General features: G+C 41.8%; 1 protein-coding gene across 4 annotated transcripts in view; it reads right to left on the reverse strand.

Moving 5' to 3' along the window:
* The window catches only part of LRGUK (leucine rich repeats and guanylate kinase domain containing), a 109,620-nt gene that overhangs the window by 46,521 nt on the left and 37,741 nt on the right, over positions 1–25,358 (reverse strand). For all 4 annotated transcript variants that reach the window (XM_026010862.2, XM_072764003.1, XM_072764002.1 and 1 more), the window contains 7 exons: positions 24,027–24,113; positions 22,346–22,452; positions 18,512–18,631; positions 11,743–11,839; positions 7,678–7,791; positions 5,095–5,296; positions 4,362–4,457 (listed from right to left, as the gene is read on the reverse strand). In XM_026010862.2, the coding sequence (XP_025866647.2) occupies positions 4,362–4,457; positions 5,095–5,296; positions 7,678–7,791; positions 11,743–11,839; positions 18,512–18,631; positions 22,346–22,452; positions 24,027–24,113 (823 nt within the window). The remainder of the gene's footprint in view (positions 1–4,361; positions 4,458–5,094; positions 5,297–7,677; positions 7,792–11,742; positions 11,840–18,511; positions 18,632–22,345; positions 22,453–24,026; positions 24,114–25,358) is intronic.

A 25,358-nucleotide genomic window follows, 5' to 3' on the forward strand; every position in this document is an offset into this window, starting at 1 on the left:
TTTCCTAGGATCAGATATACAAGGATGTTTTCCCCACTTTTACAATTCAACAATTCACATCATTTGGCAAATGATATACTGCCCTTTATTAGAGATAAAGGCACTGTTTGGGGACCAGTAAATTGCTCAGTTTCCCTCCCCTCCCCCTCCCCCCCTTTGACTCATCACCATCATCATTTTCCTTTCCCATCAGTCAGAATTCTAAATAATGATTCACAAATATAATTTTGTTCTATTATCTCTATAGCAGGGACTCAGGGTGGTAGTTGGATTAGCTTTTTAAAAGCTTACTGGGAGCACCAAATAAGTATTCCGGAAATAGGTTGTACACAGACACATGGAGGATAAAAACCATCCCTTACACTGAGTTGTGAATAGAGCTTTTTCTTATTTTACAAAAGCCGTATTGTTTACTCAGGGTTTTGTTTTTTGTTTTGTTTTTGTTTTTGTTTTAGTTTTCAGGCTTTAGAAATGAATATCATCTGCATTGCTATAGGGAAAAAATAATAAGATCTGTACCATGGTTGATAAACATTTTTAATTAATGGTACATCTTAGTACCTCAAGGTTTTATAATCACTCTGTAATTCAAGTTACTATTTTGTATGTGCATTTAACGTAAAGTCACTTAGTCTCTCCTCTGGTAAACGTTCCCATTTCTGGGTCTAGGCTGATGGGGTTGCTACACTTATAACCTATAGATTTCAAGGTTACTTTGTTCTACTTTCATCATTAAGAGTAGAAATTAAAATTGCATTCTTAGTTACAAATTGGCAACATAAAATTACTAAAGATAAAGCTATGTATTATCACTTCAAATATCTAGGAATACTTTTCAGTTGGCATTGATACAGGATTCCTGCTTGCATTAAAACAATGCCACTGGCCACCAGATTTCTGTTTGTACTGGAGCCTACCTTATAGGCAGTCTAATTAACTGGGGGAAAAAAACCTCAGCAAATTCTAATTCCAGAATGGTCCATAATATTATATGTAGTTGGCTTTGCTTTTTAGAAATGGAAGTTCAAAGTGGTTTCTCTAATCAAATCAATGATTATTGATAAAATTTAGGATGCAAGACTAAGGCTTCCTAATTTCGGTCCAATTTTCTAATTGCTTACACTGCCTTTCATAGAATCTTATAAATTTTTAATTTCTTACCTTTGATAGTTCAGTTATATATTAAAAATATTCCACTATGCTAAAATTATTGATCTAGGGGGTCCCATTTATGTAAGTAATGGAAGTCTTCACGTAAACAGATCTGAACTACAGTACTTAAAATCAGAGTGGAAGCAAAAATATAAGAGCCAGCCAGGCCTGGGGCGGTGACCCCACTGGGACTCTGGTCCCTTCTGGGGGAATCATGATGCTCATTTTGAGGTGACTATGGTTGGGCCCTGCTCTCCTGTGAACATCTGACCTGCCCTCCTTGGCATATACTTTACAGCCCTGAAACTCCAAGAGGCCACTGGCTCTACTCTTAAGCCACCAGAGATCCTTTAAAAGCTTTATTAGTAAGGACTATGCTCATTAGAATTTTTAAATACTCACTTGAATAATGTCTGGCCTCCACAAAGCCACTTTATGTGCAAGTTTATCCTTAAATGATCAACCAAAAACAGTAACGTCCTTCATGGATTAACTATTTAAATAAAATGAGGTGTTTGGCTTCTTAAGAAAACACATTATCTCCCAAAACACTAAACCTGCCAGGAAAATGGGGGTCTATTGAGGCCAGTGAATTGATGTATTAATTATAAGCCCTCCCATCTACTTCTTAAAGCTGAGGCTCATATTAATCAATAACTAGATGGCCCCATTTCAGTTATTAAACATATCTGAGAGGGATAACATTTTAACAAATTGTATAATTCATACTTTCCATGAAATCAGACAGGCCTAACCTAATTGGTCCAAATAAATGAAGTTTTATTACACCCTTTAAAACAGGAGTCTCTTTTCCTACGCACACATTATCTGGTCTATTAACCCGCTAAATGGCAACTACACCCAATAGTCAGCATCCTGGTGGTTGCAGGATACAGAGGGCTGGAGCCCTGCTGGCTGTACAGGCTGAGTCCTGCTCAAGTGCTGCAGCTCAGAGGTGCCCTCAGTGCTATGGACTGACAAACATGCTTCTCCCCAAGACTCAGAACTTCTCAGGCTCAGGGGACTGGCTGTGCTCATCGAAATCCACAAGGGGCTGATTTAAAAGCCAGAACATCAACTTATTAATTTACAACGGGAGATGGGCCTGGCTCAGGGAGCAAGGCAGGGTGCTCTCACGTAGGAAACAGCCCCCAACGGGACAGGTCCACCCCGGGGACCAAATTAAAGATCAGAAGTTGCTGGGTTAGCGAAGCTGGAGAGCAAAGAGAGTCAGATTTCCTCAAGAGAAACTTCCATCTAGCTACCAAAGCCTTGTAGATACATGGTGCACCCTGCCGGGCACAGCTTTCTAAAGAGCTGATGCCTGATGCGGAAGATTGGAGCAGTGCTGGATAAACACATGGGCACGCTCCTAACTGAATGTCCTCCTTCTGTAGACCAGGCACGGTCCTCCACTGCTCTACGAATGCCTATTTTGTACACAGGGCACACTTTCCTCCGGGGACTCTCCAGCCAGCAAGTCATACCCTGGCCCCCTATTGCCTAGACAACATACAGAGGACAGCCTCGCTCTGTTATCTGTTGTTACAGGTTCACACTGACCTCCTTCCAGAATTCCAAGGGTACCTGATCTGAAAAAAAAAATGTGTAAAATTGCAAAAGATTGGACTCTAGCAAAATCATGGCCTGGCCTGCTTCCGCCTGGTGGAGATACAACCTGGCCAGCAAATTCCAATTCGGCCAAGAGTCACAAAGGCTAAAGCACAGGAGCACACAGCAAGCCAGGGTCTCACGTTAACATTTTACAATGTGTGATTCGTGAATGCAGTTCAGCCCACTGGGGAGGACCTTCTCTCTCTTTATCAGGGTGGTAAAAATGCACGTAACAAAGTTGCCCATCTTAACCACTTTAAAGTGTACCGTTCAGTAGTGTTACGTATATTCACACAGTTGTGCAACCAATCCCATGAACTCTTTCCATCGTAATTGTGAACTATAGTTGTGAAGCAACAGCACTCTGTCCCTCTGCTTCCCCAGCCCCTGGCAACCATTCCATTTTTCTGTCCTTATGGATTTGACTACTTGAGGTACCTCCTAAAAGTGGCATCAGACTATATTTGTGTTTTTGTGACCAGCTTATTTCACTGTGCAGAATGTTCTCAAGGGTCATCCACACTGTAGCCTGTGTTCAGAATCCCTTTCCTTTTTAGGACTGAAAAATATTCCATTGTATTTATAAAGCACATTTAGTTTATTCATTTGTCTGTCAATGAACATTTGGTAGCCTCTCAGCTACCGTGAACAATGCTGCACTCACTGGTGTGCAAGTTTCTGTGGAAGTCCCTGCCTTCAGTTCTTGTAGGTATATACCCTGATGAGGAATTGCTAGATCACACAGTAATTCTATTTTTAATTTTGGGGGGAACCATTAGATTATTTTCCACCGGAGCTATACCATTTTGCCTTCCCAATTTCTCCACATCCTTGCCAACACTTCTTTTCTCTTGTTTTTTTTTTCATAGCAGCCATCTCCATGGGCATGCAGTGGATTAGAGAGAAACTTCAATCCATCTCAAAACACTCATGTACCAAATTTCTAAGTTAGGGTTTTAGAATTCCTAGGTTCCAAGGAGATGGCATAGACACTGCTCTATGGCCTGTGCTATTTGCTGCACATGCTCCATGAGGCATTAACTCTCCATTATTGGAGGGCATTGCCTCCACTCCATCTAGCAAGACAGTCATTTGAAGCTCAGAACAGTGAAGCAGCTTGCCCAAGGGAGCAGGAGGGCCACAGCCAGGCTCACATCCTCTGACTGCACTCTTCTACTATAACCTCTAGTAGTACAACATTTTGAGGACAGTAGCAAGGCAAAGGAGAAAAAAAGCCTATTGGGTTGAAACAACACTAATACCAACCACCCAGCAGAACACCACCTCAGCTCCCCATCAGAGCCAGACTTCCGGAAGGCTGAGTTATGAACTGGAAGGCTGACCCTTATTTACCATAAACCTTAAGGAGGTACTGGCCATGTGTCCCTGAAGGACAGTCCTCTAAGTTCCACTATGGCCACCAAAACAAGGAGAGAGACAGATCCTGAGGGCTGCTTTGCACAGCTTTTGTGGGAACAACCACACCAGGAAGTAGAGGGGTTAGTGAGTTAGAACCAGTGTGAGGCTGGGGGATGAGTAACCCAGATAGCAATTCACAGATTTGGTTTCCTGACACGAAAGGAATGGGGTAGTACCTGCAGTTGGAGCCAAATTCTTGGATGTTTCCTCAGATAATCCAAGGTATTCTCTGATAAGTTGACTCAGCTTTTGGTAGGCAACTTCCAGATCATCTACAGTAGGTGAGAGAAGGTACTTTAAGGCAACAGAATCACATCAAAATATAGTCAATTTGCAACTATTGGTGGTAACGAGTTTTTAAGCCACATCTAATTTTGTGACTATTGTGGTAGGTAGGCAGAATTCTAAGACCCTAGTGACACTTCACCCTCATATCACTGCCTCCTTTCAGTGTGGGCAGAACCTGTGAATGTGAGGGGCTACTACTCCTATGATTATGTCAGGTTAAAGGGCAAAACGGATTTTTGAAATGTAATGAAGGTTACTCATCAGTTGAGTTTGGGCCAGTCAGAAGGGGGACCACCCAGGTGGGTCAACACTTAACCACATGAGCCCTATTAAAGAGAGAGTTTTCTGGTAGCAGATGAGGAATGCAGAGACTTGGAGCACAAGGAGAATCTGATGTGCCAACGGCGGCTTGAAGACAGAGGGGCCCCAGGAACAGGACCTGGGAGCCGTCTCAAGGATGGAGGGCAACCCCTGGCAGACAGCCAACAAAAGAAGCAGGAACCCCAGTTCTACAACCATAAGAAACTGCAGTCAGCCAATAGTTAAGAATGTACGTTAGACTAGATTTTTCCCCTAGTGACCTTATTCTTCAAAAATAAAACTTTGCTGAAAGTTACTGACCTGCATTGATGATTGCATCAAAATATCCTGGAAATTTCTGATTGATTTTAATATAAAGGTCCACTCTGGAGACAGCAAATTCAATCTCTACACGACTGAATAATCCTTTCCTCCGCAAATATCCCTCATATTTTTCCTTGTCCATGGGTACCACCAGGATATATCGAGGTTCAAAATAGGAACATTTCAAACTTCTTACACCCTATTTGTTTAAAGAAAAGATAATAGATTGGAAACAGATACAATTTAGAAATCATGTTGCAGACATCTGACAACATAGGTGTAATAAGTAGTCTTGTATTAAAAGATTTATTTGTATAATAAGCTATTATTTCCCTCTAAATATCTCAAAGTTGGATCACTTCCCTTTGTCAAATATTGTTATTGGAAATAAAAGAACTACCTGGATGTCATCTAACTAATCACTCTAATAAACATGACAGTTAAAAAAGAAAATTGCTAAGGGTGCCTGGGCAGCTCAATCAGTTAGGTGTCTGACTCTTGATTTGGTTCAGGTTATGATCTCAGGGTCATGAGATTAAGCCCTATGTTGAGCTTCAAGCTGGGCTTGGGGTCTGCTTGAGATTCTCTTATCTCCCTCTGCCCCTCCCCCATTTCATGTTCTATAAAAATAAGTAAATAAATAAAATTTTACAAAATTGCTAGATACAAACAGGTACACTCATTGTAGTGTTGCATCTTTAGTACTGCAAAGTAACTTTTTTTTTTTTTCCAGACTTCATTTTTAAGTAATCTCTAAACCCAACATAGGGCTTGAATTCACAACTCCTAAGATCAGGAGTCTTACACTTTACAGACTGAGAGAGCCAGGTGCCCCAACGAAAAGTAATTTCAAGTCTGCGTTTCAAAGAGCACCCTTGGAAGCTCCAGGAGATAAAGATATTACTACAGATAAAAGGTTCTCCCTGTTGCCCCTTTGTCATCTCCCCGGGACCCTTCCTATTCCTAAACCAGCAACCTGGTTGGGCTGGTTCCTACTATATCTCCCATCTTCTACCCAGAACAAGGGACACCCAAGCTCCTGCTGCCAGGAGCTCACAGGGTTGAATGGGTGGTCTGTGGATCAGAAGGGCTGAGCCATGACCGACCTCGTTTCTCCAGCTCCTGTAGGCTAGAACAAAGCCTGCGAGCTCCCGGAGCACCAGTTTCCTCATGGGTGAAATGTAAGACCCCTTCCAAATGAACTCTAAAGTTCCTTCCACCTTGATTCCATCATCAGGAGTTTAACTCAATGGTTAAAATCCATGTTTTAAACATTCGGGGTGCAGAGGGGAGAGGCTCTTTAAAAAAAAATAATTTCTAAAAGTGCCAATGACTAGAGCCATTTGGAAAAATGCTTTCGCTTGAGAGAATCAGGGACATAAAACCAGGTTTATAGGTTGGAAACAAGTAGAAGAAAGTTCTCTGAGAGGAGAAAGGAAGCAGGAGCCAGCACTCACAGAACCAGTGGACTGGAGAAAGGTAAGCATACGGAGCTGGAGAGTTTCTTGTCTGAGGAAGATAGTTTTGGGAAAAGGCCTCGGTTATTTTTGTTTGTTTTTTGCTTATTAGCATAGAAACACAGACAATCTCTTTGAATATGTAAAAGCAATCAATTGTGGAAAGATGAGAGCTGCAGGACTTTGAAGTTAGAAAAACTAAAGAACTGGAAGAAACACGACCAGTTTCACGGAATTGAGGCAACACACCAATCCATGTGGTCAAAAAGAATCACAGTCTCCTGCTCTGCCCAGTTAGAAAAGAAACGGGTTTTAAAGAAGTTTCAGAGTCGATAGTAAAGGAATATCAGACCAGCCCCAGATTTTGGGTTCTCTAAGTCTGATCCAACGGAATCATTTTTCAAACTTCTGACTACAAAACTGTTAGACCGCGCAAAGCTACCTTAAAAAGACAATCCGTTGTCTTTAGAGATTTCATGTACTTAGTAAACCTATGAATTTTTAAAATAAATAAGTGGGATGGTCATGGTTTTACTTTGGATCTGGACTTGAGAGTAACTTCTATATATTCTGATTACTGAAGACCACTGGGGAAGATAAGATATGGGGGCAGAGAGGAAATCTCCTGAAATCAGCAAGTCTACACTGCTCAGAGCAGGAAAGGACTGCAGCCAGTGAGCCAAGTAGAGTCAATGACAGCACAGCCCCCTTGTCTCCCATGAAGAATCAGAGACCACCACCAACTGCACAGAACTACCAGGCCAGCCCTGAGGGGCCAGTGCACATGGCTCCATGGCCCTGCAGAGAAGGATCTTTACCCGTGTCACTTTATATAAACAGAGACCAGGCCCAAAAAGCAAAGCGATAATTTGGTGAGGGAATTAACTTAGAAAATAAGTCCTGAGTGGCATTTTTATTCACAGGATACACGCCATGCCTTGTGTCATGAGTCTTGTCATTTCATTGTTCATGTCTGGCCTCCCCCATAGGAAGTATAAGCTCCTGCTGTGCCTGGCAGTGTGGTACCTGCACATCGTAGCCCCCTCCTCCACCCCAAATATAGATATACAGACTCATGTTCACACACATTAAAAATAAACCAATGGAATGGAAAAACACTTACTTCTATTTCCATGTGAATACAGCTTGCTAAACCATCTCTTGCGATACCTTCAATGGTGTCCCTATTTAACCCGTAGTTGTGACGACCATAAGTGAATGTTAGAATGAACTTCCCCTGAAATTTGAGAAGTACAGAGATTTTCATATCACAGCTGCCACAGTGAAATTTAATATAAAGTTATGTGATGTCTTACTTTCACGTACGTGCCTCCATGAAACTTACATACGTGAGCAATTGCGTGGACAGTGGGGTTACGAGACTTACTATCAAAATACAGTAGAGAAATCTGATCAGAATTCTCAGGTGGCAAAAAAAAAAAAAATAGTTTTTAGAGATGCCGTAATTGGCTGACAAAACACGTGGGGAGAGAGTGAAGGTACTGAAGCTCGTGGTAGAATGGGTCATTCTGCTTACCCACCTGCTTCCTTGCCAACCCCGCACCATAAACTGCATCACTGAGAAACATAACAGATAGCTCGCCCTTTACCTCAGCCACGTGGGCTATGCTGGCATAGCAGGTACCCCAGGAAAAAGCTCCCATTCCCCAAAGCCCTGCATTCCCAGATAAGCCAGGAGGCCATGAATTACACGGACATCCTAAAACGTTTCTATCCTGAGATAAGCCATGAAAAACAGACCCAATTCTGGGGGTTTTTTTCCCTTATAAAACAGAGCTTTTTGTTGAAACTGTGCCAAATGTTTCTCAACAAAATTGGTGTGTTCCCTGTCGTCATTTGAGGTATAAATGCTGCCTTCAATCTACATTCTGGAAGCCCAGTTCCTCCCAAAGCTGTTTTCCCTTTCAAAATAGTCCAAGTAAAATTGTGCCTCTCAAACTGTCCAGGTGTTCTCTTTGGAGGTATTTGTTAAACCACTAAGTCTAGTCTAAACTGGAAAGCTGGGGATCCCTGGGTGGCTCAGCGGTTTAGCGCCTGCCTTTGGCCCACGGCGCAATCCTGGAGTCTTGGGATCGAGTTCAACGTCGGGCTCCCAGCATGGAGCCTGCCTCTCCCTCTGCCTGTGTCTCTGCCTCTCTATGTCTATCATAAATAAAATCTTTTAAAAAAAACTGGAAAGCTGATGACAAAAGAAGGAATAAAAAAATATGGAAGATCTTGGTGACTGCGGCCCCTCATGTACAGGATTTTAAAAGAAATGATGACCACTTGCAAGGCTGAATCCCATTGATTGAATCCCATCAAATGGTGCCATCATCACTAAGGATAGTAGCAGTTGGGAGCCCTTGACGCTACATGCGACTCCTGGCTCCAGATGTCCTGGAGACTTGCAGGTGGGGGACAGGCTATCTGTCAAGGTGGTGTTGCAAGCCCGAGACACAGCATCTCTTGGGGGAGGGGGGTCTCTAGTGAATGTGTCTGCTATGAACGAGGAGGAAAATCCACACACCTCATAATCCAAAGAAGTTTATATTGTGTATTCTAAAAGTTAAAAACCCAACAGTAAATATCCTTAATGTTTTATTCCCTCAATGTGATACCTTTTTTGTTCTTTGGAGCAAACACTAGGACATCTTTTCTTTTTACAGATATATTGCATCTAGATAGATACTGAAGGTATGTATTTATCTGTCAGGTATGTATTTATCTTGTTTACTGTGATTCATCCTGTTTTCGAAATTTTTTTTTTTTTTTTGAAAAGGTAGGGAGGAGCAGAGGGAGAGGGAGAGAATCTTAAGAATCAACACAGGGCTCTATCTCACAATCAATCCTGAGATCATGACTTGAGCCAAAATCAAGAGTCCGATGCTTAACTGACTGAGCCAACCCTTGCGCCCCTCATGTGCACTCCTGAATCACATTTCAGACATATGAGTTTCTTGTGTGTACAAGGGCCTCCCTCTGTGGATCCCAAAAATATTTTCTGGAAGAATGCAGAGTTGGGAGGACTCTGGCGGTGTACTTTTATATATAAAACAGGCCCTGTTAAATTTTTTTAAAGAATTGAAATTAAGTGTTCCTCCAGCTTCTGGCTGGTGATTCTCCTCTCATACCTTCCTGCTTGCAGATTTCTTAATAAACAGCAATAATCACATTTCTGAAGCCTCCAGATCTGTGATCTTATTTCAACAAGAGAGGAAGAATATCTGCAGAGAAATGACTGCATTTATGCCCTGAAAAAAGGTTCACATATCAGTAAGCATGTGGTGGGTGACAATCCACGTGTTGGTGATGAAGGGATGGAGGAGTGGCTGGGTCTGACTGTCCACCAGAGGTGTCTGGGGCTGCGCCACGCCAAGGTTGTCTGTCAAGGGGTGAGGCAGGCTATCTGGGTGGGTGTTCTGGGGAGAGAGGCTGTGTGCACAGCAGGCTGAGTGCACTGGTGTGACTGGTGAAGCTGACAAGGTGTCCTGAGTTTGTAACCTCTAGGTTTGCCTCTTCATGAATCAGTCACAAGCTCAATCTCAGAAGCAAAATTCAAGTTGAAGAAAATGACATTATATTGAAGTAATATATGTTAACAGAAGCAGTAAAAAACGAGTACTGCTCAACCACATAAGGATTTTGTAGAAATAGAAAGAGTCAAACTGTAAAACCAAATATGGTATATAACTACAGCTATCTTGTAGACTAGGAATTGAACCAACTTTGTTACGACCAGTACGATGAGGTATGGAACGTCAGGGGAGCATATGGGGTACTGAGAACAGATGAAATGAACCAAGAAAAAAAAGTCTAAGGCTCTAACAAGAGAAATAACATGAATTTCAGGAACTAGCTGTCTTTCAAACCAAAGAGTCCTGAAGGAATCCTTACTAAAATCCAGATAACGCTTTCTATCTCTATTAAGGCTTTTAAAAATATAAAATCCCAAAGTACTCTTGACACACTATAGTGAGCTACCAAAATACAGCCCTAGGAGAGATTATAAAGAATCTCCAAGATGTTCTTTTGAGAAGATTGGAGGGGAACGGCCTAGGGGTTACAGGACTTTCTCACTTGAGTTTTTCTGTGAATTCAAGAGAAAGCATGCACTATGTGTAAAGTTGGCCATTTGAAATTAAAGTCCTAGAAACTTCAGATCCCATGCTTAACTGTACCATAGTTTTGTGCATTGAAGTATAATGTGAGAGGTTAAGGCTGTCTATGTGTCCAAGACGGGCCAAGTGACTAGGACACACCACGATAAAAGGGTGCTTAGGGCCACAACAGTTAGAAAGCACCAGTGATAAGGCACCTGGGTGGCTCCACCAGTTAAGCATCCAGCTCTTGGTTTCAGCTCAGGTCATGATCTCAGGGTCCTGGGATCAAGCCCTGCTTCAGGCTTGCCTTCAGCACACAGTCTGCTTGTCCCTTGCCCTCTGCTCCTCTCCCTGCTCCTTCTCTCTCATAAATAAATAAAATCCTACAAGAAGAAGAAAGAAGAAAGAAGAAGAAGAGGAAGAAGAAGAAGGAAGAAGGAAGAAGGAAGAAGAATGAAGAAGAAGGAAGAAGAATAAAGAAGAAGGAAGAATAAAGAAGAAGAAGAAGAAGAAGAAGAAGAAGAAGAAGAAGAAAAAGAAGAAGAAAGAAGAAGAAAGAAGAAGAAGAAAGAAGAAAGAAGAAGAAAGAAGAAGAAGAAAGAAGAAGAAGAAGAAGAAGAAAGGAAGAAGGAAGAAGGAAGAAGAAAGAAGAAGAAGAAGAAGAAGAAGAAGAAGAAGAAGAAAGGAAGAAGGAAGAAGAAGAAGAAAGCATCATTAATAGCAAACAGGATAGAAAACTCCAACATTAAGGGATGCTCAATTCACAAGCTTCACACATCAGATCAAGTCTGACTAATAACAGCAGCAGGTGATAAACGCAGACCATGAGAACTCTTCATAATGTTCTTACTTCTAGTTTTTTAAAGCGTCTACTCATTCAGCTTTATTGAAAATTTACAATATTCTTTCCAAGATCGTAAAATACAGCAGCCTGTCAACAAGGATGTATATATGGTTTATGAAAGAAACCAAGAACACTTCTCTCATAACAAGCGGAAATATTTCTCTCTTTTTATCACTAGCTGCTAACATTGCTACCAGAGGACACGTATTTCTTGTGCAATACCAATAAAGAACGTTCTTACCATGTTTAGCATTTCATCAAAAACTTCCTGAGAGATAAAGTGATAATCGACTCGATCCCCTTCTCCAAAGTAAGGTGGTCTTGTGGTGTGACAGGCCCTGAAAGCAGAGTAGATAACTGGGCTACTGCCAGCAGCTTGACATTCAAAACAGAAAAGTTTTTTTTTTGGTAAAAGTAGGTTTTAAAAAGTCGAAATTGACCCACGAATCATGAATGTTGAAGTAACGTGGTTGTGAAAGCACTGTGGTTTCGAAGTGCTAGACTCCATCCAGCTGCTGTACTCTAGGGATGATACAAATGCCGGACTATCCAGTCTTGACTCATTATGGTTGATCACCTCTGAACCACATCCTCTGCTGTCATGCACCACCACTTGGGTTCCTCACTCATGCAATCCTACCCGACAGTCTTGGTGTCCTCTCTGCTCTGCGGGCACTTCTCCACGGCCTTCCTCATCCCTCACCTGGCCAGCCCACCTGTCTCCAAGGACTCGTGGTAAGTGCCCTCTCCCGCACCTGCCCCTGCCCCAAAGCCTGTCTTGACACGCTATGGCTGGTCATGTACCTCCTCTTTACATGTCCACACGTGGAGCCTGCCACCCCGATTGCATCCCAGTTCCTTGGGAGGCCTGGGAACAGAAGCCAGAAATGGAGCTCTCAGCTCAACCAGAGAGGCCCTTGCTGATCACGGTCTGTGACGCATCCCCTCCCTGTCCCCAGACCCCCCACTTCCTCTCTGTCGCCAAAACTGCCTTCCTTTATCCACATATCTGCTTTTTCCCTGTCTTTCCCCAGCAGGATGTCTGACTCATGAGGAGAGGACTTGATCTTGTTCATCTTACTTGCTACTGCTTTCCCCACACCTGGCCCATAGCAGGCAGTCGCTAGTTATCTGTAACATGAACGAGTAAATGAAACTCGGGAGGTGGGTAACAGGCATGATGAACTCCATTTGGCAGAGAACAACCAAAATGGCTAGTCTAAGGCCACAGAGCAGGCCAGTGTGGGTCTCAGAGCTAGATAATGGCGTCCCCGACTAGCCTACAACTCCTGATTTCATACCATTCTGCCTCCCTGGTGTTAAGTTCTGGGAATGCAAACTGATCTTTATATTATCCTGTGATTTTATTTTATTTTTAAAGATTTTATTTATTTGAGAGAGAGCACACGCAGAGGGAGAGGGAGAAGCAGGCTCCCCACTAAGCAGGGAGCCTGATGCAGGGCCCACCCAATCCCAGGACTCTGGGATCATAACCCAAGCCGAAGGCAGATGCTTAACCGACTGACCCACTCAGGCGTCCCAGTATCATCCTCTGGTTTTAAAGGACATAGAGAAGAGCTAGATATTTGACATGTGGTTTCATTACTGTTTCCACTTTACAGATGATGAAATTGAGGCAACAGCAATTAAGTAAGGTGACTAAGTAGCAAGGCCAGGATGACTCTGTGTCCATCCCTTTTACTATCATGCTAAAACCATAAGTCACAACCTCAAAAGCCTCTTTGTTACCAAGTCCGAGTCCAGTTCTTACAATTTATACTGCTGTTCCCCTTCCGTTATGAACAAGAATTAACTAGACTAGTAAATTTTAAGGTCTTAACATTATATTTAAATTATAGACCCAGGAAAGAGAGTATATCCTAAGAAAAGACTGTCAAAACACCGTGACATTTGTGTCATTGTGTGAATACACTGGCATTTCTTCACACACCTTGGCAGGGCCCTGGGACCCTCTGTCTACTGGTATCCCTGACAGTTGGGAGATAAATCAGTGACTTGGCACCCTGTGCTGTCCACCCTTATCATAGCCTTGAAGTGCTGTGTTGGATTTGCATTTTCCAACAAAGGAATTGAGCGGCAGGAATTTTTTCAGAATTTCTAAAAGGAAGACAAAGCAAAGAAATAATCGGAAGCTTCTGAGCAGGTAAATAAAGAGACGGCTTTACTGATGTGGAGAATGCGGATGACAGAGCCTGTTCCACTGCAGAACCTTCCATTAAGAAGGACCTACGATGACCTGTGGGTTTTTGAATCCTGTCATCCAATTTTCACATGTAGAAATGTTCCCTGTGAAGCGTGCTGCCCCAATGTGAACATCTTGAAAAGGAAATACTACCTAACGGAAGCAGTGTTTTACTCAACTTAGAGGAAAAAAATGGTGCCAAATTTTAGACAAAGACATTCGTTTGGGCCATCACCTTCAGTTTCCTTTTTCTCCCTGGTCTCAATACGATTCCATTTGTACTTCAGATTTCCATGAGTTTATTATTTACTAATGAATTTGCTAGTTAAGTCATGGTGAATTAGTTAAGTCACGGTTTGCAGTGGGAGCCACGCCAAAAGAGCTTTAATGTCAGAGCACAACGCTGGTCCTGAGGAGAGGTCTAAAAGTGAGTTCAGACATTCACAAGGCCTGCTCATGGGTCAGGGGTCATGGTTCTAAAGAACCAACCCTGTGGAGAAGAGGAGATGATCAGAGGCAAAGGAACCCACAAGGTCAGACCAAATCATGAAATGGAAAACTATCAGGGGAAACATAATAGGAAGAAAAGACGTCTGGGACGAGCTAGCCGTTGGATGAGTAGAAAGTTCTTCAGTTTGATTCAGAAGCATTCAGTTTTACAGTCTCAGCTCTGGACCAGGTTGTCTCAGGAAACAACAAACTTCTTGTTACTGCAGACATTTAGGCAGAGGTTTGGCTGCAAGCACATCTAAATTCAAGCACATGCTATCACACGGTACTATGGGTATGTGAACTCTTTCAAGTTCAAAGGCTCTCCACAGAAGCTCGGGTCTTCTAGGACATTCAATAGGAAAATTAAATTGGTCCTAACCTTCAATGCAAATTATATGCCAACTAACTGCTGGGCATTTAAAAGAGATCGTCAACACCTAAGAATTCCAGCACTGGTCTTCCAGGAGGAAGGTGCCTGTTGTTCTCTCTGCCTAGAAGGTGCTCCTGCTTGAGTTCTGCATCCCACTTGCTGTCCACTTCTTCTCTCCTGGAGGCTCTTCACTTCCCTCCTCCTGACACCCATCAAACTAGCCTATTAGCCAGCGTTTACCTGCCTGCGCCCCACCTCAGCTCTCAGGATGGGACCCACATCTGCTTGTTCTCCAGTTTACCGCTGGAACAGGACCCAGGGCCGGTGCTCCATAAACACTGATTAGGTGAATAAATGAACCATTCTGCTGGCTTGTCACATCTGTATAAACAGACGCTGGATTAGACTGTGTTAAGGTAGCTGTAGCTCATATACCTCATTTAGCTAAACAGCTGTGGTCTTTTACTTTACTACCATACCAAGAGTAAAGAGATTTGGTAGTCAACATCATGAAAAAAGTTATAAAAATAGGGACTGCTGTAAAATAGAGATCGAAGAAAGAAGAATAAAGTTTTTCTTTCATAACTATTCAGATCGCTTTCAAGGCCTCAAATCTGGACGATGAACAGGTGTTCTGGCCCTGTTGTATGTTTCTCTCAGTATTCATTACTCTTCCGGGGAGCCACTGATTTGTGTGGTCATATTAAGGTCGGAAATAGATTTTGAAGGCAGTAAATTCATATCTCCATGTATGACTAATACAGGTAAAGAAAGAACAACCAACCTATTTCTAAAACCAAGAACAAAAAATCAAAATCTAAAACAAGAACAAAAATCTCTCAGCCATTCCAAGACCTGTCACACCACTGTGTCATGCTTTTAATGGATATACAACTCAGTGTGCGGGAATTTCATTGAATGTCTCAGTCATGGGTCAATGTATTCAAAAAGGAAGACAGAGGGGCACCTGGGTGGCTCAGTCAGTTAAGTGGTTAACCTTCAGCTCAGGTCATGATCCCAGGGTCCTGGGATCAAGTCCCACATCATGGTCCTTGCTCAGTGGAGAGTCTGCTTCTTCCTCTCCCTCTGTACCTCTCCCAGCTCATTCTCTCAAATAAATAAGTAACATCTTTAAAAAAATGTTTAAAAAGACAGAATACCAGAAGATGGAAAAGATTCAAGCAAATGGCAGAGAAAGTGCCTTTGTAAATACTTGTATGTTTCATGATGAAACTGTTTTCATGCCTTTTTCCCCATTTAATTTTAAAAAATCAAAAAAATTATGTTGGATAAAGAATTTTAAAAATCTAAATGAGAGCAATGACTTGCCTCTGAGGATGTGCTTTGGTTTTATCATTTGTTTTAATTAGAAAGTTGCTGTTGACAAAGTAGTACTATCTTACTTCCTCCACGGATGGAATTACTAGCTACCTAATACCTTCTTTTTAATCCAATGCTATGACCTTTGATCCACGCCTTGATGGAATTTTTAGATGTGCCACTGAGCCAGCCCTGATCTCGGCCTTTGTGAGGATGCAGGTAATGCGGGACCAGGCTTCTGAGCCTGTGAGGGAGGCGGGTGAGTGTGTACTTGGTAGCAAGGTAGTTAGGAGAATCTTTCCACACTCGCCAGTAATTCCATCCAGAGGAGAAAGATGGCAGCAGTAGTAGTAACGTTGTAGGCATGAAGTTAGTTTTAAGATTTTGTTTTACTGTCTTGTTCATGACATTAACTGAAGGTCTGAGGTCCCCACTAGATTACAAATTTCATGAAGGTTGGGCAGTCCAGGTGGCTCAGTGGTTTACCGCTGTCTTCAGCCCAGGGCCTGATCCTGGGGACCCAGGATCGAGACCCACGTCGGGCTCCTGGCATGGAGCCTGCTTCTCCCTCTGCCTGTGTCTCTGCCTCTCTGCCTCTGCCGCTCTCTCTCTCTCATAAATATATAAAATCTTAAAATAGGGATCCCTGGGTGGTGCAGCGGTTTGGTGCCTGCCTTTGGCCCAGGGAGCGATCCTGGGGACCTGGGATCAAATCCCATGTCGGGCTCCCGGTGCATGGAGCCTGCTTCTCCCTCTGCCTATGTCTCTGCCTCTCTCTCTCACTGTGTGCCTATCATAAATTAAAAAATAAATAAATAAATAAATAAAAATTTAAAATCTTAAAATAAATAAAATAAATTTCATGAAGGCAAGGACATTATCAATCTTGTTCCCGCTATATCTTTGGGGCTTAGCACATGGGAGGAACTCAATAAATGTTTATTGAAAGAATTGGTAAATGAATGAATTCATCCATCTCTCCATATTTCCACCATGGCAGTTGGGGAAAACCACCTATGCTTCTTATCACAGTAATTTCCCAAGGAATGCTGCATATCATACCCTTTATTCATTCATCCTATTCGCTCACTCTGTCACTTGGTTAACAGGTATTTCTCATGTAGGTATAAAGTGCCTGGTCATCTACTGAACACTGAGAAGTGAACAGTGGGCAAAGCTGACATTGCTACATCCCTTCCTTGGGCTTACAGAAGAATAGGGAAAATTAGTATCAAATAAACCAAGCACAAGCATGGTAGATAAACATTCTAATAGGGGGAAGACAGGATAATAAAATTGATAATTGGAAGGCCCATCCAGGTGAGAACAGAGAGGATGATTGGATCACAATCTTGGTGATGAGTTAATAAACACCTCCAAGAGCACATCTGACCCAGCATGCCTCCATAACATGTAGCACAAACACATACGAAGGACCTGGCTCCCAACCTTTACAAATTAATTGAAAGGAATTCTGATCACAGAGAGTCTTGGTTCCCGGCATTCTGGTTTGCTGAAAGGTTCCAGGTTCACATACTGACACAGTAGCCAGGACACACCTTTCTGCCCTATGTTGACCTTCCGTTCATTGTGTTTTACTTATCTTTTAAAACAGGTTCAGAACCCCTATACAGGTATAATGGCACTCTAGACTTTTTTATTCCAATGCTAAGTTTTAATTTATTTTTGTTACTCCAGGGTGCTTAAAATATATTAGGGAATAAATCATTCTATATAGTCGAATCCTAGAGTTGTTCAAATGAGGGATGTAATTTTAGATATCTAAATAAATGGACCTGTTTAAAAATAGTATTTACATTGTTTGAACATGTATAGCTTAAGGGGAGGAAAGGCATTAGAAAATAATTTGCATTTATTTTTCTTGCTGTCCAAAATATCTTCATAGTCACCTCCTCCGGTCACCAACTAACATTAGTAATATAGAAATAATTGCTTTGCCATAGGTAAAAAACTAAGAGGAAACCAGTTTAAAAGACCACAGTGGTGACTCTAAATATGACTCCCAGAAACCTTTAAGAAGTCTGTAAATCCAGCTGAAGATTTTTTTTTTTGATTGGTCCCAATTTTTTTGATATTCTCCTCTATTTTAACTGGACCATCAGGGAATCACACAGCAAAACCTTTGCTCCAGAAAACTGGAATGTACCGAATGCTGACCCGAGGGAAAGGAAAGGAATGGAAAAACATTTGCTGTCATTTCTTTCCTTTCTCCTGAAATACGCCTCAAAAGAGGATGCCCCGCATGGATATGAGGAATCAGAGCTGCAGTCAGTGTGAGTTCCAGCAAAGGTGAGAAGAGGCGGCCACGGGGACACTGAACAGCCCACCCCACATCACAGCACATCCCATGTCCCAATGCCACCATGCTTCACAAAAAACACTTGGATTTTTCAAAACTTGGAGAGTGATTTCAGCTGTCAGTGAATTAAGGCAAACATTTGGAGGATGACAGCACAACAAAATGCAGTGTCTATCACAGTGCAATAAACAGCAGAGAAGCTGATGAGCTTTCTCTGTACATTTCTGAGCTTGCTTAAAATTAAGAGCCAAAAGGAGCAATAGTGCCAACATTTTACAGACTTACTGGCCAACACACAAACTTACCCATATCTGAAGTATGTGCTAAACTGTCTGCAGAGGCGGTGAGCAAGTTCTCGTTTGCCACAGGCTTCAGGACCAGCTAGCACCAACATGGGGTAAGGGGCATCTAGACGAGGAAGCGTGCTGGAACACAGAGCAGCCAGTGACGGGCCGGCTGTGGTCACACACACACACACACACACACACACACACACACACACACACACACGGCACCAGGTGTACATCACACATGGTCACACATAAGTCAGTGACGGAGCACCTGCTACATGCAGGTGCTGGAATCTGTGCAAGGGAAGTAATGGGGCAGCAGAAGAGCTGAGGGGTATGCACTGGAAAGCTAGTACATGAACAAAAATCTGTACATCAATATTCATAATAGCTGGATTTGTAATAGCCCCCAAATGGAACTGGCTCAGAAGTCTTTCAAGAGATGAATGGTTACACTAATGGTGGTGTATCTGTACAAGGAATACTACTCAGCAATAAAAAGGAATGTGAACTACCGATATATCCAACAACTTGGATGAATCTCCAGGGAATAAGGCTAAGTCAAAAAAAAAAAAGCCAATGATTCCATTTGTATAATATTCTTGAAATGACAACATTATAGAGACGGAGAACAGACCACTGGTTGCCAGCGTTTAGGGGAGTTGAAGAGGAAAGAGGTGGCTGTGGCTCTAAAGGGGAAGCGCAGGGATCCTTGTGACAAAACTCTTCTGTGGTGGTGCTTGTATGATCTACACATATGATAAAATTGTATAGAACTTAAGTGCACACACGAGTACATGCAAAACTGGTGAAATCTGACCAGGTAGGTGGATTGTACCAATGTCAATTTCCTGGATTTTATATTCTATTATAATTAGGCAAGATATGGACCATCTAAAATTTCTCTGTATAATCTCTTACAACTGCATGTGAATCTATGATTATCTCAAAGTAAATTTTTTTTAATGATTAAAGAAGAAAAAAAATTAAAAGTGACAAATACTGAATATAGGCAAAGGAGATCTTCCTGAAAAAGGAAACCAAAGCAAAGGAACAAATATTACACTGTAATTCAAGAATTTTCCTGAAATAAAAAAAATAGAACCATACGTTGAAAGAGTAAACAGCATACTTGAGCATATTAGCCCAGAATGGCTAATATTAAGACACAGTCTAGTAAAATGACCAGACTCTAAAGAAAAAAAAAAACTGTTTAGCTAGAAAAAGAGAACACATGACTTATAAGGGAAAGAAAATTGTCTATCAGGTTTTGAGAGATGTTTTGCACAGCCTCCCCCCCCCCACAAAAAAGAGTAGCATCTTTTATATGATCAAGGAAAAAGTGTGAGCCATGGATTTTAAATATAGTAAAAGTGGCTTTCAAGTATAAAGGACAGAGAATATTGTCAACATGCAAGAAAGAGTTCAAGGGGTATTGATCCTCTAGCCCATCCTAAGGAGTCTACTGGAGACCAAGCTTCACACCCACTTAACTCAAGAGACATTAATATAAGGGCTATTGGTGAGCCATAAATATGCAGTTATCCATAGAACTACGACCAAATGACAGCAAAGGAGGAAGTACAGTGTGTGATGGATATACGTTCTGACAATAGAAATATGGTGCGCTATTTTTAAAGTGGGTGATTGACACCTCCATAAAATACATACAATAGGCAGATTCACAGGGATAAAAAGTAGATGCGAGGTCTCTAGGGATAGGGAGTAGCAGGCAGTGGGCAGTTGCAGTTGGGGGAGGGGGGATGAAAAATTCTAGAAACAGGTGGTGGTGATGGCGGCACAACAGCGTGAATATAACTAACGCCACTCAACTGTACACTCTGAAATGGTTAAAATGGCAAATTTTATGTTATACGTACACTTAACCACAATAAAAAATGGAGGTGATGGGAAGAACATAGGCAAAATATGATTTCACTGTTTTCAGGAATCATGTTGGTAGGAGTATTAGCACTGATACCATTGTGTTACAATATGGGATTTTAAAAAAAATAATTATGGGATATTCTAAATTCATCTTCCTCTGTGTCTTCGATGTGGGAAGGAGGATACAGAAGTAATAGAAGGATTACTAAAAGCTCCACTATCATCTTTAAATTGAACGGTAAATATCAATATGAATTCAGGAGATATTTTATCATCTATCTACAAATAGATGCAGATAGATCTATCTAGATATAGGCTAGATATAAGCATATTGAATAGATGTATATAGAGACTTATAGATAGATAAATAGGATAGATGGAATAGGCCAATGGGTGGATAGAAGGGGGGTGCGTGGATGGATGGATGACAGGAAGGAAATGCATTCCTAGCTGTGTCTACTAAAAAGCCTAACAACAATGACCAACTAGGTAGCAATGATTCTCTCTAGCACATATTGTGACTGGGAGATACCTCTTCTCACTAAAACAAACCAGGGCTTCTAGGAGAAGTGGTTGATTCCAGAGTTTGGACAGGGCTTGTCCAAGATGAGCCTAGAGAACCTTGCCATACAAGAGAGCAAGAAAGCGGTCAATGACTGCGGTACAATTTTAGTACTGTAGCCTCACCCAGTTGCGCCAGAGGAAGGGACAGTGACTCCCCAATTACGCAGCATAAAAGTCTCAAGGTCAAGAGTTAGGGTTTCCTACTGGCCCAGACCAGGAAGAACAATAGCAGGCCTGCCCCTGTCTCTGTGAGTTTCTCCCAAGCACCTCTCCATTCTGAAGCATCTGGAGCTCCTTGGCCATTTTGCTTTTGTCTACTCGATAGCTACACATGATGAAGAAATACGTGTTTTTCAGACAATGCTGTAAATTTCTTTGATACATATTTTTATATAAATGTACCCTAAAGTACGAAACAACTAGCAATCTCATAAACTTGGAAAGAAATACAATGAGGACATAAATGCCCTTCTTTTAAATCAAACGTGCTTTTCCAGATGTATGCAAATAAATGATAAATGATTTCACCTCAAGGGCTTCCATAAATATATAAAACTGTCAATGTCTGTATTATTAAATTACATGTAAAAAATCATGTCCTGGATGCAAAATAAAACATATGCTCTCTATGGGAAACCAACCATGTGAAGTACAGAAGCAAATATCACATAAAGAAGAGGAGCCATTTATAACGAAGAGATTTTAAAAGTATTTTTAAAATGCCTTTGGGTATTGATAGAATTTCTGCAATATACTTATAGCATAAATGGCCATCTGCTCCAACAGATTGTTTAAAAAGAAACAGAGAAACTATGGTAAATCTGTCCTTGAACTTTGAGGTGAGAGACTCTGTTCACGTACTCAACTAAGCTGGGTGACTCATAGGCTCAGTGCAATCAGCATAAAGACTATTTCATGTCTTCCTTGGGCTAGTTGGGCTTCCTTCCGTGGACTCTCTCATGATCTGCATTCGTGGATGCTCTTTGGCAGGGCTATCTAGCACTCACTCCTAGCTAAGGAAAAATTTACAGCGGACAGAAATCATCACAGTTCTCTGCTAATGAGGCAGAGGTCTGTGGTTGTGTCTTACAGCAGGAAAGTTGACCTATTTTTAAATGTTCTGTTTCACTGTCCTATGTCACAGGCTAGCTACCATTCAAGGGGCTGGATGAAAAAGGGAAGATGAATCCACTCACCTCAATGCCTGGGAAAACACCAGTGATGAAACCCAAGCTCAAGCATGTGATGATAATCGCTAAAAGTGAGATAGCCGAATAAAAACCCTTCCCCCAGAGAAGGCAAGAGAGGGGTGAGTCACAGAGCAGAGGCTAGGGAAGATGAGGAAGTTGTCCTGGGCCTGCCCTCCTGAGTTCTACCCTGGGGATCCCTCACGAATACCTGTCAAAGATCCTCTGTGGCTGCATCACACTGTTGGCGACATGGGTCAGGTGATCCTGGGCTGCGACCACTTCTGGGGGAGGGTCGTATCTATTCACTGCTGCAACCTTTTCCAGAATTAGAAATACAAGAGGGAAAACATGGTTCATTTCTTAAGAGAAGACAAGTCTTAGGTTTTCTGTCGTGCAACTTTCTGGACGTGCAACCAGGTCTGGAAAGTAATTTCAGACCTTTTGTACTCAGTCTTTATGTCTACTCTAACTTTCCTAAAACCCAAATAATGATTATTATCTGAAAATATGAAAAAAATTATCTGAAAATGTGGAGCTGGAGTCTCTGGGTCCCCTACTTCTTTATGCTCCCTGGTTTGGGAGGAAAGAAGCAAAAACAAAACCTCTCAAGCCCAAGATTACTTATAATATAGTAAACATTCCCACTTTTGGTATGAGAGGAAGGGATAAAATACATAGTTCCAGATTCTGGGTCATTGATATGGAGGGATATGTTCCTCATCCCATCTCACCAGGAACTCTCCCAATGATATCAGATGCTATCCAAACCTCCTCATTTTTCAGCAGAGTTTCCTGTGTTTAAAGAGAGGAGTCTTTCCCCCATCATGTACACTTCTCTATCCACATGTCCTTGTCACCCCTCTACATACGTTATCTTTGTGTACCACACCTTTACTCAATGTGGGATTTTTATTTTTTTAAGATTTTATTTATTTATTCATGAGAGACACAGAGTGAGAGGCAGAGACATAGGCAGAGGGAGAAGAAGGCTCCCTACAGGGGATGCAGGACTCAATCCCAAGACCCGGGATCATGTCCTGAGCCGAAGGCAGATGCTCAACCATTGAGCCACCCAGGCATCCCTAGTGCAGGCTTTTGAATTGCATTCCCTGTGCAAAATGCTAAAGATAAAGAGAAATAGAGAAATCTAGCAAGTGTCTCTGAGTTGGAGAGTAATAACACACTAGCATCTGCAACTATTTTTAACTGCAATTTCAGACAGGCATGTGTGAAATGGAATATCTGCCCCTCTACGTGCTTATCCCTATTTTCATGCTCATCTCAAATTTGCATTTAGTGTATGAAATCCCTTGTTAGTGGAGATTCCAGCTGTCACCAGTCACTAAACGCAAGAGAAAGCATCGCCAAAGGTACAGTGGCAGAGGGGAAGATGATAGCACTTAAGGTCCAGTTACTCTGGAACGATGTGTCGGTGGGGGGGGTGGGGTGGGTCATGACTTTAAAGAGCACAATTAAGGATTTAAAATACTGAGATAATTATTTGAGTGCCTTCTGATTATATGTACAGTGACATGATAATAAATGTCATTATTAAATGAATATTTAGAGCAACACATAGAGAATCACACTCCCTCCAAAGATGACAGTCATCCAAGCTAAAAGACTGCCATCGTGCTGCTGCCTGCACACACGGAGTGCAGCTTCTGTCCCCGTGGCCGGTCTGTTCGCTGCACAAGGGCAGTGCCTTTGCTGCGTGGGTGCTGATGCTCAGCTTTTCAGGGGGTTAAACCACAGACTAAGGGAACACTCCCTAAACAAACAGTTCATTCACATATTGTCACGTGTGCCACTTATGGGGTACATTGGTCGTGCAGCAGAGCCTTTGAGCACATTAGTTCGCAAACACATGGAATACACAATTTACATACCTTTTCTTCCACTTTGATCTTCTTCTGATCTAATTCTGTTAATCGTAGGAGCATAAAAATCACGAAGAACCAATATTCAGCTTTTTCCTATTTAAAATATCAAGAGGAATATTCAATTGCCTTCCTTTCCCACAGGAACAAGCACCAGCATGCCACTCTCACGGGCAGGTGTTTCGGCTTCTACCCTGTTCACTCACGGACACACCCTCAAGGTGTCTACAGCTTCACACTTACCAGTCCCCTTATATAAACTCAAATGCAGGCTGTGCCTTGTAGCTTCCAAAGCTCTTCAAACATGGGAGCATGTTAATCTCCTTGTGACATAAGCAGAACAGGTATGATTATCTCCATTTCTAAAGAGCAACTAAGCCTCAGAGTGGTGAAGCATTTCCCCTAAGATTCCACAGCCAGGGATTCAAATCCTATTTTCTAACTCCAAAGAGTTTCATTATTGCAAATAATGAACATTATGACTACTCTGTCATTTGTTTGGTATTATTTTGTATTAGTTTGAATTAACTTGTACCGTTTTGAATATCTTACACTAATAAATAACATTCATTTATAGAACAAATTCCTCATTACTCCCAACCATCTGCTATGTTAGGATTATCTGGCTTTTATAAATATAATTAAAGTGTTGTATTAAGAAGCTACATCTTTAAGAGAAAGGTATTAGTGGATGATGCATTTCATAGATAAGAATGTACATGAAATGAACATCCAAAGGTATCTTTTTTTGTCCTTCCATGTGCGAGTTGGGGTTGTTTATAATGCGTGTGAAAGGGTTTTTGTAGTGCTTATGCACACACGCAAGCTCTCAAACTGGGGATCGATGGCCATTTTGTAAGCCCTGCTCCTTTCTTTACCAGAGATGCCTTTAAGCTGCCTGCCACTGTTTTTATACCAAGGATTGGACTTATTTTTTAATCTGATTTCTCATTTTTGCTTTTTTTTTTTTTTTTTTGGCTTGCCCAGTCCTGTTCATCAAGATACACACACAAAAAAGAGGTATTCAGGAGATATATTTAAATTCAAGGGTCTCTGGAAAGGTAAGTGAAGGGTATAGGTATAGGTAGCAAAGTGGAATGAAGGACAAATGGAAAAAGAGGCAGGGACAGAGGCCAGAAGAAAGGGTCTATCAACTGCGGGGAAAAGAGAGCCTTGAAAAATGGAGCGGATTTTTGAACACCAGAGGTGAAAACTCCTTGGGAAATACAGTATTTCTTTCTATGATCATTTTCCAACACCGCAATTTCACAACTAGATCCAGACAAATTACTTTAGGTATCTGATCTTAGACTTTCTCTCCCCTATTATGAAACAGGAACC

This window comes from Vulpes vulpes, chromosome 7 (genome assembly GCF_048418805.1).
Source record: "Vulpes vulpes isolate BD-2025 chromosome 7, VulVul3, whole genome shotgun sequence".
Taxonomy (NCBI): Eukaryota; Metazoa; Chordata; class Mammalia; order Carnivora; family Canidae; genus Vulpes; species Vulpes vulpes.